This window comes from Haliotis rufescens, unplaced genomic scaffold, assembly GCF_023055435.1.
Source record: "Haliotis rufescens isolate VD_foot unplaced genomic scaffold, xgHalRufe1.0.p SCAF_3, whole genome shotgun sequence".
Classification (NCBI taxonomy): domain Eukaryota; kingdom Metazoa; phylum Mollusca; class Gastropoda; order Lepetellida; family Haliotidae; genus Haliotis; species Haliotis rufescens.
This window is the reverse complement of record NW_025964001.1, coordinates 8,738,545-8,754,576: the sequence shown is the minus strand read 5'-3', so window position 1 is coordinate 8,754,576 and position 16,032 is coordinate 8,738,545. Positions and strand designations below refer to the sequence as shown.

Genomic DNA, 16,032 nt, shown 5'->3' with positions numbered 1-16,032 from the left:
TGTCCAAACTGTGACTGAGTTAATAGCATGTCATCATACCCCGGCGGCGTGGATAGTTGCTCATATCAGCAATCACTGATTGTCTGGTCCAGACTCAATTATTTACAAGCCACTACCACATAGCTGGAATGTTGCAGTGCTAAAGAACAAACAAGGCAACATAGTGCCACTTAAAGGTGAAATTTCCATACAAATATCAAAGGCCAAAATGTCTAATACATAATGAATGTATCAAATTACTGTTATATTGAAGTCAGAAATTACAGTGTCTACAAAGTCACTATACACACATTTATATATTTAAAACAACTGTCTGAAATCACATGTCTATAATAATTTGTCAAATAATTTGGCAGTCCATGTTGGTATTGCATTCACCCATATCCATCAATCATAATATGATTCATTGGCTAGGACACATCTTTATTTCAAAACAAGAGCACTTTGTTCAGCCTTTCAAAGCCTGTCTTGCTTGATTTATGCAGTAACTCTTCTTAACAAGTACATGTTTGACATCTCAAACCAAGTCTGTTCTGTGGATCTGAACATCAATGTAGGTTTTCAAAGAAGTATTGTCACCATACATGTAGAGAATTTGAATACGGACCTTTTACCCAAAATTAATTAAGCAAATATGAACATAAGCATTTTCATCCCCTCCATAATATTAAATCAATACAGTCATATTTTATGACTGATTGGTAACAAACGTTCACATTGTTTCAAGTATCTTTCTTGTCCTCATATTTAACGTTTGTCATTATTAGAATTGTTGCACTGTCTGGTTCTTATTACACGTGCTACAGCACAATCGCAGTCCAGTGGTAGATGGTCTAGTCTGGCAGCTTCTTCTTCTCCTTGCTCGCGTTCTTCTTCCTCTTTTTCCCCATGTACTTGTCAAGTTTACCTGTCTTCTTCAGCTCCTTAAATCTCTCGGCCAGCTCCAGCTTCCGTAAGTCACCTGTTAACAGTGTTATCTTGTACAACATGCTTCTCAACATTTGCACCCCAACTCAGCTGGAAATAATCACATGCCCAGAAAGCCAATATGTACAATTAGATACAATAACTCTCTGTGTGAGGGACCTTCGGTAACTTTATGTCCCGTCCATGTCACAACACTCATCCTACATCAATTACTGAATTGTTGGGCTAGTTAACTTCTCATATGAAGTCAACTCTATCCCTGATCAAAGACGCTTGACATAAACTGAATAATAATTTAAGTCTGGGTCATATCCTGCCCTCACCAGGGGCATGGGTGGCCCAGTCGTCTAAGGCGCCGCGATTCGCTGTGCAGAGTTGCATAGCTTGGGCACGCCAGATACCTATGATTGTGGGTTTCAATCCCCGTTTGCCCTGATTATGTTCCAAGGTTTGTCAGCACCATACCTATGCTCGTGGGTTTCACCGAAGTGGTAAATGTCTGAGACCAACATCACTTCGGGCTTTCCTCCCACATTAAGCTGACACGCCGTGATATAACTGGAATACTGTTAAAAGCGGCGTTAAACCCAACTCACTCACTCACTCCTGCCCTCACCTTTCTTGAGGAAGTATGGGTTCTTGCCCTCCACCACCCGACCTAGCTCCTTCTTCTTCCAGTCCTTCTCCAGCTCTTTCCTCGTCTGCTTCTGTTTGTCAGCAGATGCCTGCTGGTCCTGCACACGACACACAAGACACGAGTGAGTGATATCATGACGTTACTTCGGCAATAATTCACCCTTGAAGTTACATGGTCAATCTGGGAGAGTTAGTGAATGTTGTTCAACATCACAGATATATTCCAGCTATTTTGGAGGTAAACCAGTGACTGCAAGCATGACAAACATTCCACACCTTCAAGGTACAATAACACCTTCTATGTAACAGACACCGACCACCAAATCCCAGAATCCATCTCGAAGAACCAATAGGCATGTGCATAAGTAAAACTCCACACCTCATAATATGAACATACAAACATATTAAATACATTGTTCACCCTCCAACCTATGCTAATAGGTCATAGGTGAGAAACGTGTTCCTCCAGTTATAATACATGTTCAGCAGACACTGTGTTCATTTGATCCACATTTAAGTGAGTATTTAGCTGTTTTTTTCATGGCCAATCACAAGGATGGATTACTGGAACCTTCCGATGGGGATCCAATGTAAGACACAACACAGGAACATACCATTCTGTTGATCAAGTACTGTAATTCCTTTTTCTTCTGGTCATTCTTTGTCTTCTTCAGCTGTTTCGCCAGTTTCTGTCAATGAAAGAGTGACACAATTTGTGACAAACCCATTAATACCCTAACTAGTAACTGAGGAGATACACATGTTCTATGAGGACAATCAATCTTTTAGGTAACAACTTCATTGCTCATACATACTCATATTCGTTACTTGCATACATCATACAATATGCCAAATAAAAGTTGTTTATTATTCATAATAGATAAAAAACAAAATCACTTTTAAGAAAGAGGTACTAATTATCAATTTACAAAAACACAATTAGAGCACAAACATAACAGGTAAAACCTCTGGGACATTGAAATTGAAAAGAAAGATGACATAGCCTTATCTTAGTTTCATATTGCATAGATGGATGGGTTTGTTTTAAATTGTATAGATGGACGGGTTTGTTTCATATTACATAGATGGATGGGTTTGTTTTATATTACATAGATGGATGGGTTTGCTTCATATTGTATAGATGGATGGGTTTGCTTCATATTGTATAGATGGATGGGTTTGCTTCATATTGTATAGATGGATGGGTTTGCTTCATGTTGTATAGATGGATGGGTTTGTTTCGTATTGCATAGATGGATGGGTTTGTTTCATATTGTACAGATGGATGGGTTTGATGGACACAGCAGTAATAATGTGACATCATGTAGTAATAATCTGTAAGGCAGCAGTTGAAATAAATTTGTATTTTTCACCTCTTTTTCCCTTTTCTTCACATCATCAAGAAATGCATACGAGCTCTTGAAGATGGCTTCGTTGTATTTCCCGGACATGTCATCAAACCTAGGATCCCGAGTAACCTTCAAGAAAATGACATGTCTTCTACATTTGAAAGGTAACTGTTTTGTTGATCTAAAAACATCTGAGACCACACATAGAGTTACACATTTGTTTAGAATGTTATCCATTACTATCCAAGCTGATACCAAACTTTCTTACAGTCAAACTAATACATTTGCTTTGAGCAAATCCAATTCATATTTTTCCTTACGAGGATGACCTCACAGCCTAGGGATATGGAATATGCTGTATACAGATAATGTCAGTTATCATTGCTGGAGCCCCAGCTGGTGCTGAGTGAGTGAAGTTTATTGCAACTTGGAACAGCATTTCAGTTATATCATGTGTCGGATTAATACAGGAGGAAGACCCAAAGTGAATCAGGTCTTACATGCTTCTATCTTTGTTGAACCTCCCGACCATGAATATGGTGCTGACGGACCAAGTGACATATAATCAGGATGAATTCATGACTGATAACTATCTGGCATATCTAACGGATGCAACTCCACTGTATTGGTTGTGCTGTGCTATGCTGTGCTGTGCTGTGCTGTGCTGTGCTGTGCTGTGGTACACTGCTGGAGGTACTCTTGGGCACATCTTTAAACACAACTATGACCATCAGTCTTTGAAGTTGAGATGGAACCAGGATTTGTTGCTGAACATGGTGTTGTGTCAATGGCGCTATGACACCACAAGTGTTACAGCTTGAGAAGAGTGAGTGAGTAGTGCTTTACTGCACAAACACAGACAAACACACAGTAACAGACAAACACACAACACAGACAAACACACAGTAACAGACAAACACATAAAACACAGACAAACACACAGTAACAGACAAACACACACGACACAGACAAACACACACGACACAGACAAACAGACAAACACACACAACACAGACAAACACACACAACACAGACAAATACACGACACAAACACACATGACACAGACAAACACACATGACACAGACAAACACACATGACACAGACAAACACACATGACACAGACAAACACACACAACACAGACAAACACACACAGTAACAGACAAACACACACGACACAGACAAACACACACGACACAGACAAACACACACGACACAGACAAACACACACGACACAGACAAACACACATGACACGGACAAACACACACGACACAGACAAACACACACGACACAGACAAACACACATGAGACAGACAAACACACACGACACAGACAAACACACACAACACAGACAAACACACACGGCACAGACAAACACACACAACACAGACAAACACACACAACACAGACAAACACACACACAACACAGACAAACACACACAACACAGACAAACACACACGACACAGACAAACACACACAAGACAGACAAACACACACAAGACAGACAAACACACACAACACAGACAAACACACACAACACAGACAAACACACACAAGACAGACAAACACACACGACACAGACAAACACACACGACACAGACAAACACACACAACACAGACAAACACACACAACACAGACAAACACACATGACACAGACGAACACACAACACAGACAAACACACACGACACAAACACACATGACACAGACAAACACACACAACACAGACAAACACACACGGCACAGACAAACACACATGACACAGACAAAAACACAGAGTAACAGACAAACACACACAACACAGACAAACACACACAGTAACAGACAAACACACACAACACAGACAAACACACACAGTAACAGACAAACAAACACGACACAAACACACATGACACAGACAAACACACACAACACAGACAAACACACACAACACAGACAAACACACACGACACAGACAAACACACACAACACAGACAAACACAGACAAACACAGACAAACACACAGAGTAACAGACAAACACACACGACACAGACAAACACACACGACACAGACAAACACACATGACACAGACAAACACACACGACACAGACAAACACACATGACACAGACAAACACACACGACACAGACAAACACACACGACACAGACAAACACACATGAGACAGACAAACACACACGACACAGACAAACACACATGAGACAGACAAACACACATGAGACAGACAAACACACACAACACAGACAAACACACACGGCACAGACAAACACACACAACACAGTCAAACACACATGACACAGACAAACACACACAACACAGTCAAACACACATGACACAGACAAACACACACAACACAGACAAACACACACGACACAGACAAACACACACGACACAGACAAACACACACAACACAGACAAACACGCACAACACAGACAAACACACACAACACAGACAAACATAGACAAACACACACAGTAACAGACACCATATTTACCCTCTTTTTCACTGGAATTACGTCTCTGTAAATGGACACTGGTTTCTTGGATGATGCTTCCATTGGTCTGCAAAATCAAACCTTTTCACATTCAAAAACAATTATCATGATCAACAAATAATTGAACCTGAATGATTGCATCATTTAATCAGGGAATATATCACAAACTACGTCACAATAGAAGAACAATGTGAGAAGTTAACAGCTCTGACCCACAAACAACAAACTACATCACAATAGAAGAACAATGTGAGAAGTTAACAGCTCTGACCTATTTTATTTCTCTTCAGGGAACAAAGCACAAACAACAAACTATGTCACAATAGAAGAACAATGTGAGAAGTTAACAGCTCTGACCTATTTTTATTTCTCTTCAGGGAACAAAGCACAAACAACAAACTATGTCATAATAGAAGAACAATGTGAGAAGTTAACAGCTCTGACCTATTTTTATTTTCTCGTTTGAAACTCCTCTTCGCTGTGGAAAGATGATGTGTTTGTTTTCTTTCACCTTTCATCACTTGTTTGTAGCTGGAACATATTCAGTGTAAGAGTGATGAGGGTCTAAAATCATCTGAGGGTTAAATGTTTAATTTCCTGGTAGAAATGTTTGTTATCCTCATTTTATAGATAAAATATACAAATTGGCATATCTAAAGTTACATACTTTACATATACTGGATACCAAAAACTTTGTTTTTGTAACTTATGGTGGCTAAACATGTATGCAGGACACTAACTTATCCCCTGCACATCTAAAAGTGAAACGGATAGTTACAGAAACCAAGGACGTGACACATTTCAAGTGTCCAGCTAATAAAATCCAAACAAGATCTCATGTTCAAATATATAAACACAATATCAGATCTATAACATTACCAAAATATAAAATACTTCAGGTAACCTATAAACAACAAGGATTTGTGGTTTACATGTCCCAAGTGTAAAGGGGATGAAATCCATACAACATAAGTTGCATCAATTTGATGTTTGCTTGTTTGTTTGTTTGTTGGGTGGTTGGTTTGTTGTCTAACGCCGCACTCAGCAATATTCCAGCTATATGACGGTGGTCTGTAAATAATCGAGTCTGGACCAGACAATCCAGTGATTGACATCATGAGCATCAATCCACGCAATTGAGATCGATGACATGCATTAACCAAGTCAGCGAGTCTGACCACCTGATCCTGTTAGGTGCCTCTTACGACAACCAAGTCAGCAAGTCTCACCACCCGATCCTGTGAGGCGCCTCTTACGACAAGCATTGTCGCCTTTTACGGCAAGCATGGGTTGAAGACCTATTCTACCCTGGATCTTCACTGGTCTCATCAATTTGATGTGTATTATGATGCAGACAAGACCAAAATTCACACTCATCCTAACCCATTGCCTAATAGGCAGAAGTGGGGTTTCTTCCCACACCAAACTGACACCAAAAAAGGATTATCAGTGTGTGTGTGAGAGAGATAGAGAGAGATAGAGAGAGAGAGAGAGAGAGAGAGAGAGAGAGAGAGAGAGAGAGAGAGAGATTTTTAGAAAGAGAGGTCACTCTAATTATGATCTGGACTATTAGATTAGACAAGAATAGTTCCCTTCTCGAATGTTGACGCATTCAAACCAAATCACTCACAAACTTTATGATTCACCATATACTTACACCTTTACTCCCAAGCGATCTCTCAACTTCTGTAGTTCCTCAAACGACATGTGTGACAACTCTGGAAATCAGTGGTATACATATTACCTGCTTAAAGCATCATAGGCTGCATACAGACAAAGTTTCAAATGCGGTTGCTACTGCAAGGTTTCCCAGAAGATATGCTGTGTTGACGAGTATAGCAAAATTATATTTTATTTACCGGTAATAGTTTTGGTACTTTACTTGTCGAAAGATATGGTGAAACTACGCTCTGAATAGAAGTTTTCAATTCTCATTCATGATCGATCATGAATTGATAATTAATTATGTTGAATGCTATTTTTTTTAAAAAGTCAATCTTGAAATCATTTCATAAGGCTACATGCAACAGCAGTGCATTTGTATTCTGGAAATCAGTATGCTTTATATATAAATGGACATGGATGTGAATTGATAGTATCTCAGAGAGATCCTTCCCCATGGCTGTCTCTATGCATACTACAAATCATTAACCATGTTAACTGGACAAGACAGTGAGAAATTGCATAGGTACTTTTTATTACTAATAATAGATTATTCTAACATGTTTGATGTACTTGTCATACTCAACACTGACTTATTACAAAGCAAACACATGTACATGCAATGGAAGTTAGACATCTCTAAGATATCTCATCATTAGCTGGAGTATCCACATACCTTCTCTTATTGCAGTCTGAAAAACAGAAAAAATGTTCAAATTATTGTTTCTTATCTCATAATAATTCATTTCCCATCTGCGAATACACTTTGTTTAAAATTACACACACATATATACATATAAACCATGCATGCTTTTACATTCTCTTAAAATCTTTCCACTTTTATCAACGAGTGTTGATATACATTGTATTTGATATCAAAAGACACAAGGGTGAGATTTTATTTATCATCCAACATCATTCTTCCAGCTTTTTCAGTTTGTAGACAGTAATAAGCAGTGTCTTAAGTGTAAAAAGTACTGCTAACAGCCTCAGTAGCAGAACCATTAGTGATGTCATTTGATTGTGACGTCATGGTAACCAATGACGTCACAATGGTCTGCAAAGCATTGTGATGCAATTTCATTGCAGCGATATCTAAACTGTAGATATCGCTTGATCTCACCCAAGTGATATCTCCTGTGGGAGCCAGTTTTGGATGATAAATTCTCTTAGAATACTGTTTCGATATCAACATCACATTGGGTAAACATCACACTAGATCAACTGGAATTATTAAGGTTTCTAATGCATAAGGATGGTGTATCATTTTATGTAATGAGTGTGTAATTGTTTAACACTGCAGCAATATTCAAGCTACCCCATGTTGGCCTGTAAATACTGTATTTGACTTAATAAGTGCCAAGGGAGCTCTCGAAATTAGAAATAGGGGGCTCTTATTCAAATTTTGGTGAGAAATGATACAGAAGAAAACTGTGCATATTATACACGACATATATTTTCCAGAATTTGATTGCCCATAATTAAGGGTGTATATAACACACGAGTGCGTATTATACACGAATAAATAAGTCTTGTGTACACTGATCAATCGGAAGGGGTGCTAATTGGGATTGTTTACTAGCCATTATTAGGAAATATCGCCATGGGCACTTATTTGAGTGGGGTGCTTATTACGTCGAATACGATAATACAAATGAACCATGCATTCAAGTCCCTGAAAGCATGAGCAACGATCCATGCAACAATCAGTCAGTCGTAGAGCCTGGTTTCAAATGGGATGAGATAGTGAAGTACAAAATCTACACCAGCATTACAGACAAACAGAGCTTATGAATCTCAGTCTGTCCTTTATAAATCTCAACTCACATATTCTTCCCCATCTTCAGGAGAAACCTTTTCTACGTTACTCATGGTAACCTCCTCAGGCTCATCTTCTGACTGATCAGGTTCCTCCTCTTTCATTTTCAACTTCCTTTTCGTTCCTTTCGTCACTTTATGTACTTTGGTATCATTTTTGTCCTTAGTTTTAGTTTTCACAGGTTTCAATTTCACTGACTTTTTATGCTGTTGAGTGTCAAGTTCTGAACTCTCAGATTCTGAAGACAATTCTTGTTTTGGTATTGAATAATTTGACGGAAAATCTGCTGACATAGCACTGTCTGAGTCATCACTGTCTGAATCATCACTGTCTGAATCTTGTTCCACTGGTCCTTTCTTGGAAATCTTACTCGATGTGGGGTTGATACTTAAAACTTTTTTTCGGAACACGTCTATTTCATCATCACTAGAACTCATCTCTGACAATCTATAACAGAACAGAACAGTGTCTATAAAACAAATTTAGCAACATCATATGGCCTGGAAGTATTTCTGAAATAAGAAAGTTTGTATGTGATTCTCTGTCATTCTCAGACCCAGTCTGTCCCGTAGTGTAGTCTAGTGTTATAGTCAAGGGTGAGCCCTTCTTTGGTGATAGAGTGTACTCAATCTCCAGTCTACTATGACACATATACATGACACATCTGCCAGCATACCCTCATTTCTGTGTTACTCTTTAGTTTGGTACAATGACGGAGTCACAATATGTTTGTCCCGCTACGATATTGCAGAGACATGCTTAAAGCAGATTCAACCCTCACTCACTGTCTGTAGTATATCTGCCAGTAATAGAACCAAACAGACTTCAACCTGAAGGTAATGACCGAAACTCTTCCAATGTTGAATTATTATTTATCAATTTTTGTTCAAACATGTAAAGTAGTGAACTACTTGTTGATCAATAATCAAAGCTGTAGCTTGGGAACACTTTCATAATCTCTGTGTACACATGCCCAACCTAAACGAGGCTCAGGTTGTTGCAATATCTGGTACTGACTGCTCCCTATCATATCACAATCCAGTACAATAACTGATCCCTGTACATCCGGGCTTTTTTAAGATCATGGCCTCTGAGAGTAAAGTGTCAAGTCAGAAGCGATTCTTGTTGTCTATATAATTAGTGTTTGGATAACACGGGATATTGAAACATGGTGGCAACGGTGCGGAATTAACTTGATGTTGATGTTTACCGCTAGAATTGACGCTGTCAGTAGTGCTGGGTGCCTACACGGATGAGACAGTTCACCAAGCGAGTGAGTAATGTCGGACCTCTGCAGTATCGCACGTGGTTTGCGACTACAGGATTTTGATGATTCTGGATTAATTATGCATTTTGGTGAATGAATGAACATTTCACACGGATTTCACATTCGATTTCCTAACTGATGAACATTATGGATGGTCAGGAAGAACGTGAACCGGGCGGACATGACGACCACGTGGGCTTGCAGATACCGCACGGCAGGAGAATGCCATTGCCGAATTTGACACCTCCATTGCCGCTGAAAATGTCGGGTGATTTGGCAGATAATTGGAGAATGTGGAAACAGGCGTGGCAGAACTTTGTGATTGTTTCACAACTAGATGATTACCCGATGAATTACCAAGCTGCTGCTTTATTGCATTCTATCGGAACTGATGCACTAAAAGTCTACAATGCAATGGAATTCTTGCCGGAAGAGCACAGGGATGTGACTACTATTATGGCCAAGTTTGATTCATACACAATTGGAGAAACTAATGAGACGTATGAACGATACATTTTGAACAATCGTGTACAGGCAGATGGAGAAAGTTTTGAGGAATACCTCACAGCTATTCGCACACTCTCAAAGAGCTGTAACTTTTGTGAATGTCTACGTGAATCACTATTAAGGGACAAAATAGTGACAGGGATCAGAGACCCTAACACCAGGAAAAGGCTTTTACAGGAAACTAAGCTGTCACTGAAATCTTGCATTGCAATATGCAGAAGTGCTGAAGCAACCAATGTAAGAATTAAAGCCATGAATTCTGAAGATGTACACCGTGTCAGCAGACATTCAGCAGGAAACAAGTCTTATAAATACAGAGAGAGGACTGGTAAATCTCAACCTGTACAAGGGCCAAGCATGTCACAGAAGGCAGGATCTTTACAACTATGCAAGTTTTGTGGATACAAACACATTATGGACAGACGCAAATGTCCAGCCTGGGGAAAGACATGTACCCTGTGTAAGGGAAAGAATCATTATCAGCAATGTTGTCGACATGGTAACAAAGCTAGCAAGATTCACTCTGTCTCAGATGATGAAGACAGTGGAGCAGAGGAAGATGATTGTCTTGAGGTGATCAGCAGTGTGTCATTGGATCCAGATGTTGAAGTTTGCAACCAGGTTGGAAAGAAAGCAGGCTCAGATATTTTCGCTCAGATGATTGTGGAGCATGAGACCAATGTAAAATTCCAGTTGGATTGTGGAGCATCAGTAAACATTTTACCACGGAGATTACTTAATGCTGATACTGATGTCACACCCACTTCGAAAATGCTTCGTATGTGGAATGGTTCACTGGTACACCCTGATGGTGTAACAAGACTGCTGATTCAAAACCCCAAAAACAAGAAGGCTTACAGTGTAGAATTTGTGATTGTGTCCGATGACACAAATCATCTTGTACCTTTGTTGGGTTCCAAAGCAGTGCAGCAGATGGGACTGCTAACAGTGAATGTGGACAACTTTGTTTCTGTTTGTTCAGTTTCACAGCCAGGACCAACATTAGTCAAAGAGAGGAATTCTGAGGCTATCATTAAGACTTACTCTGAAAATTTTGAAGGGGAACTTGGGACCTTGCCTGGCAAAGTACACCTGCAGGTGAATCCGGAAATAACCCCAAGCGTCTCACATCAGAACAGAGTGCCTATCTCACAGAGAGAGGAATTGAGACAAGAACTTAATCGTCTTATGAAACTTGGTGTCTTGGTACCTGTGGATGAACCAACAGATTGGGTTAGCTCGTTAGTGATAGCACCCAAGAAATCAGGGGGAATTAGAATTTGTATTGACCCCAAGCGCTTAAATGAGGCACTTCGTCGTGAGCATTATCAGCTGCCTACGATCGAGGAAGTGTTGCCCGATCTGACAAATGCGAAGGTCTTCAGTACATGTGACTTGTCTGCTGGATTTTGGCATCTTGAACTTGATCTCGAATCCAGTTTGCTGTGTACTTTTGGAACTCCGTTTGGTCGGTACAGATGGACTAGACTACCATTCGGGCTTAGTGTATCCCCTGAAATCTTCCAGAAACGCTTAATCCAAGCTTTGGAAGGACTACCAGGTGTCAAATGTATTGTGGATGACATCCTGATCTATGGTTCAGGGTATGACAAGATGACAGCGCAGGTTGACCATGACAAGAATCTGGAATGCCTTATGCAGCGTTGTCAGAAACTTGGTATCAAGTTGAAGAAGGAGAAACTTAAGTTGTGCAGAAAAGAGGTTACCTTTCTTGGTCACATCATCACTGATCAGGGACTTAAGTGTGACCCACAGAAAATAAAGGCTGTGTTGGAAATGCCAGCACCACAGAATGTTGAGGACATTCAACGCTTCTCAGGGTTCGTCAACTACCTTGCAAGATATTTACCTCGTCTGTCAGGGGTAATGCAACCACTTCGACAATTAACACATACTGATGTGGACTGGACATGGATGGAGGCACACGAGAAAGCCTTCACTGAAGTGAAAAAACTGGTTACGGAAGCTCCAGTATTGGCATACTACAATGAAGCTGAAGAACTGACACTGCAGTGTGATGCAAGTTCCACTGGACTAGGTGCTGTGCTGTTACAACAAGACAAGCCAATTGCATACGCTAGCCGTGCCCTAACACCGGCTGAGTCCAGATATGCACAGATTGAAAAGGAAATGCTGTCTGTTGTTTTCGGACTTCAAAAGTTCCACACATACACATTTGGTCGGAAAGTTACAGTGGAAAATGATCATAAACCACTAGAAGCAATAACCAGCAAACCCTTAAACTGTGCTCCTAGACGACTACAGTCTATGATTCTGGCTATGCAACAGTATGACGCCACTATCAAGTACAAGAAAGGTGCAGATGTTGTTTTGGCAGACACATTGTCAAGAGCATATTTGCCAAGCACAGAGCCAAAGATTGTAGAGCCTTTCAGTCAGGTGAACATGGCAAAGTTTTTGCCGATAACAGATGACAGGATCAAGCAGATCAGAGAAGAGACTGAAAAGGATGAAACTCTGCAGAAACTCAAACAAATCGTGTTAAGTGGGTGGCCAGAGGAAAGAGACGCTTTACCGATGGAGTTGTACCCATACTTCAACTGTAGAGACGTAGAGACGAGATCACAGTACAAAATGGTCTCATATTCAGAGGAGAAAGGCTGGTCATACCTCACAACCTGAGAACAACAATGAAAACCAGGATCCATACTTCTCACCTAGGGATCGAAGGTTGTTTACGGCGTGCAAGAGAGAGTTTGTATTGGCCTCACATGTCTGATGACATTAAACAGTACATCAGTACTTGCGAGTTGTGCTGCAAATACCAGGCAGACCAGCAGAAGGAGACACTACAGACCACTGAAGTACCAGAACGACCATGGCAAAAAGTGGCATCAGATTTGTTCACACTTAATGATAAGGACTATCTGATAACCGTGGATTACTACAGTAACTTCTGGGAAGTGGACTGCCTGTCAGACACCAAGTCTACTACAGTTATCAAGAAGCTAAAGGCACACTTTGCCAGATATGGGATTCCGGACCAGCTGGTTAGTGATAACGGACCTCAGTTCTACTCAGAGGAGTTTAACAAATTTGTCATTGATTGGGACATAGAGCACTTAACCTCAAGTCCTCACAACAGTCAAGCCAATGGAAAGGCAGAGTCTGCGGTAAAGACCGCGAAGAAACTACTAAGGAAAGCAAAAGACAGTGGAAACGACCAGTATATGGCAATATTAGACTACCGAAATACACCAACTCAGGGACTCGGCTCTAGTCCTGTGCAACGACTTATGAACAGACGATCAAAGACTCTCCTTCCAACAAGTGAAACTCTGCTGAAGCCGAGAACAGTGAATGGTGAAAGAGAAAGACTTTGTCTGAAACAGCAGAAACAGAAGTCAGCCTTTGACAAATCTGCAAAAGATTTAACGCCACTAGAAGAAGGTGATACTGTTAGGATGAAGCCATTCACTATGAATGACAAAGTATGGAAAAAGGGAACAGTGCTAAAGAGACTTGACGAGAGAAGCTATGAGGTAGACACACCTACAGGAATACTCCGACGTAACCGTGTACATTTGAGGAAAACAGCTGAACAACATTCTTTGAATCAACCACCTGTCAAAGTTGAAAGTGAACAGAGATTCAGAAAGCCATTAATGTCAAGAGAAAAGCTTATGCCATCTAACAGTCCTACTAGTAGCAGGAGTAATGAGAAGACTTCTCCTGTGACTCCACCTGTGACACCGATGAAGACGGACAGACCGACGACTATCATGAAGCAAGCACAGACTACACCACCTACTACCACCAGAAGTGGCCGTTCAGTGAAGTTGCCCAAACATCTCAGAGACTTTACTGTGTAGAGTACAGTTGTGCTCAAGTTCAACAATTATATGTTGAAGCCTCATTTAACAGTCATTCTATTCTGTTAATGTGAGTGAATGTTTACAGACCAGTAAGGTCATGGACACTAATTTGATTCACTTACAGTTATAAGGCCTTCATAATTTAATAGCTTTATTAATATGAAAGCTACCCTAAACGTTAATTCAAAATAATGTAAACTGACTTCCATGCCAGTATAATTTTGATATTAATAAGGAGTGTGTGCCAAAGTTTCCAATGGACTCGTGGACTCTTAAAGAAGAAGGGATGTTGCAATATCTGGTAATGACTGCTCCCTATCATATCACAATCCAGTACAATAACTGATCCCTGTACATCCGGGCTTTTTAAGATCATGGCCTCCGAGAGTAAAGTGTCAAGTCAGAAGCGATTCTTGTTGTCTATATAATTAGTGTTTGGATAACACGGGATATTGAAACACAGGTCATATTGCAGTCCCGTGAGAATTGTTTTAATTTTTCAAAATCCATTTAGCATTGTTGGCAGTGAATGTGTGAGTGCATGGCAATACATTGACTAGATCCATACAATAGACTCATGTTGCTTTAGAACAGGCGTGACCTTTCTCTTTGTAGGTAAAAAACAGTAACATTTGTTCCTTGTTACAAAATTGAATTGGCTTCAATGATGATTCAGGAGTACTGCACTTTACTGGGCACACTTGAATATCTGTTAGCACGGAGGATCAAACTTGCTTTGCCATCTTGAAGCTAAGCTAGGCCACGGACCTACAAGTCTGTGGCTAGGCTAACGTGTTATTCTATTAAATTAGCCAATACTTCATCACATGACTATGTGGGATGATAGCGAAAACGGCACCTCAGCAAAACGTCACCGAGCGAAAACGGCTACTATTGCCTGGCGAAAACGGCACCTTATTTTTTTTTTACCTTGATCAAATAAGTGATATTTAACTTATATGGTAACTTGCAGACACCAATAATTGTGAGATGCTAAAACAAGTTTACATTAGAAATTAGCCTACTCCAACTTAGCTTATACGCAACACAACTTATTGTGAAAACATGACATGCTTTGTTTGACTGGAAGGGATGCCAACTCTAAGGGGTAATTGGCCAGAAAGGAGTGTTTGATCGGAAAGGGGATCCAAGGGCTAAGCATGTCAAATGTCCACGCTGTTGGCGACTATCCGAGATCTTACACGGGGTGCAACAGTTAAGACATACATCTCGGCTCTCGGATAGTAGCCTACACAAAATAAAACACAGCAACTCATGTACTGTAATCAAAGCAATAATTTTAGACATATTGCTTGACAAACCATTGACTTCTTATGTTTACAAACAACACGTGCACTGACAGCAACAGGTATATGTAAATGTTGAAATGCGATTTCCAAAACGAATACTGTAACCAGTTCTTAACAAACACTAATACAAAATGAAACACGTTGCGATATATATTATTTCTAGTATTAACCTAAACTAGACGTATATTATACGAATGGTGTGTGA

The 16,032-nt window shown here is 40.1% G+C and overlaps 1 protein-coding gene across 1 annotated transcript; it reads right to left on the bottom strand.

Annotated features, from left to right (window-relative positions):
• Positions 1–406: 406 nt before the first annotated feature.
• LOC124140929 (ribosomal RNA processing protein 36 homolog) lies at positions 407–15,927 on the bottom strand. Its single transcript, XM_046508771.2, has 10 exons — positions 15,840–15,927; positions 8,895–9,333; positions 7,744–7,759; positions 7,063–7,123; positions 5,850–5,936; positions 5,406–5,472; positions 2,937–3,041; positions 2,178–2,252; positions 1,544–1,661; positions 407–961 (listed from the first exon to the last, which is right to left on the bottom strand). The coding sequence occupies exons 2-10, from the start codon at positions 9,321–9,323 to the stop codon at positions 834–836; spliced, it is 1,086 nt and encodes a 361-aa protein (XP_046364727.2). The 5' UTR covers positions 9,324–9,333; positions 15,840–15,927; the 3' UTR covers positions 407–833.
• Positions 15,928–16,032: the final 105 nt, after the last annotated feature.

Bases quoted from the DNA above. Each gene is read 5' to 3' on its own strand.
- LOC124140929 (XM_046508771.2), bottom strand. From the start codon at position 9,323: ATGAGTTCTAGTGATGATGAAATAGACGTGTTCCGAAAAAAAGTTTTA. The intron at 3,042-5,405 runs GTAAATATGGTG...ATTTTCTTGAAG, and splicing joins TAATTCCAGTGAAAAAGAGG to GTTACTCGGGATCCTAGGTT. The intron at 1,662-2,177 runs GTATGTTCCTGT...TGTCGTGTGCAG, and splicing joins AGTACTTGATCAACAGAATG to GACCAGCAGGCATCTGCTGA.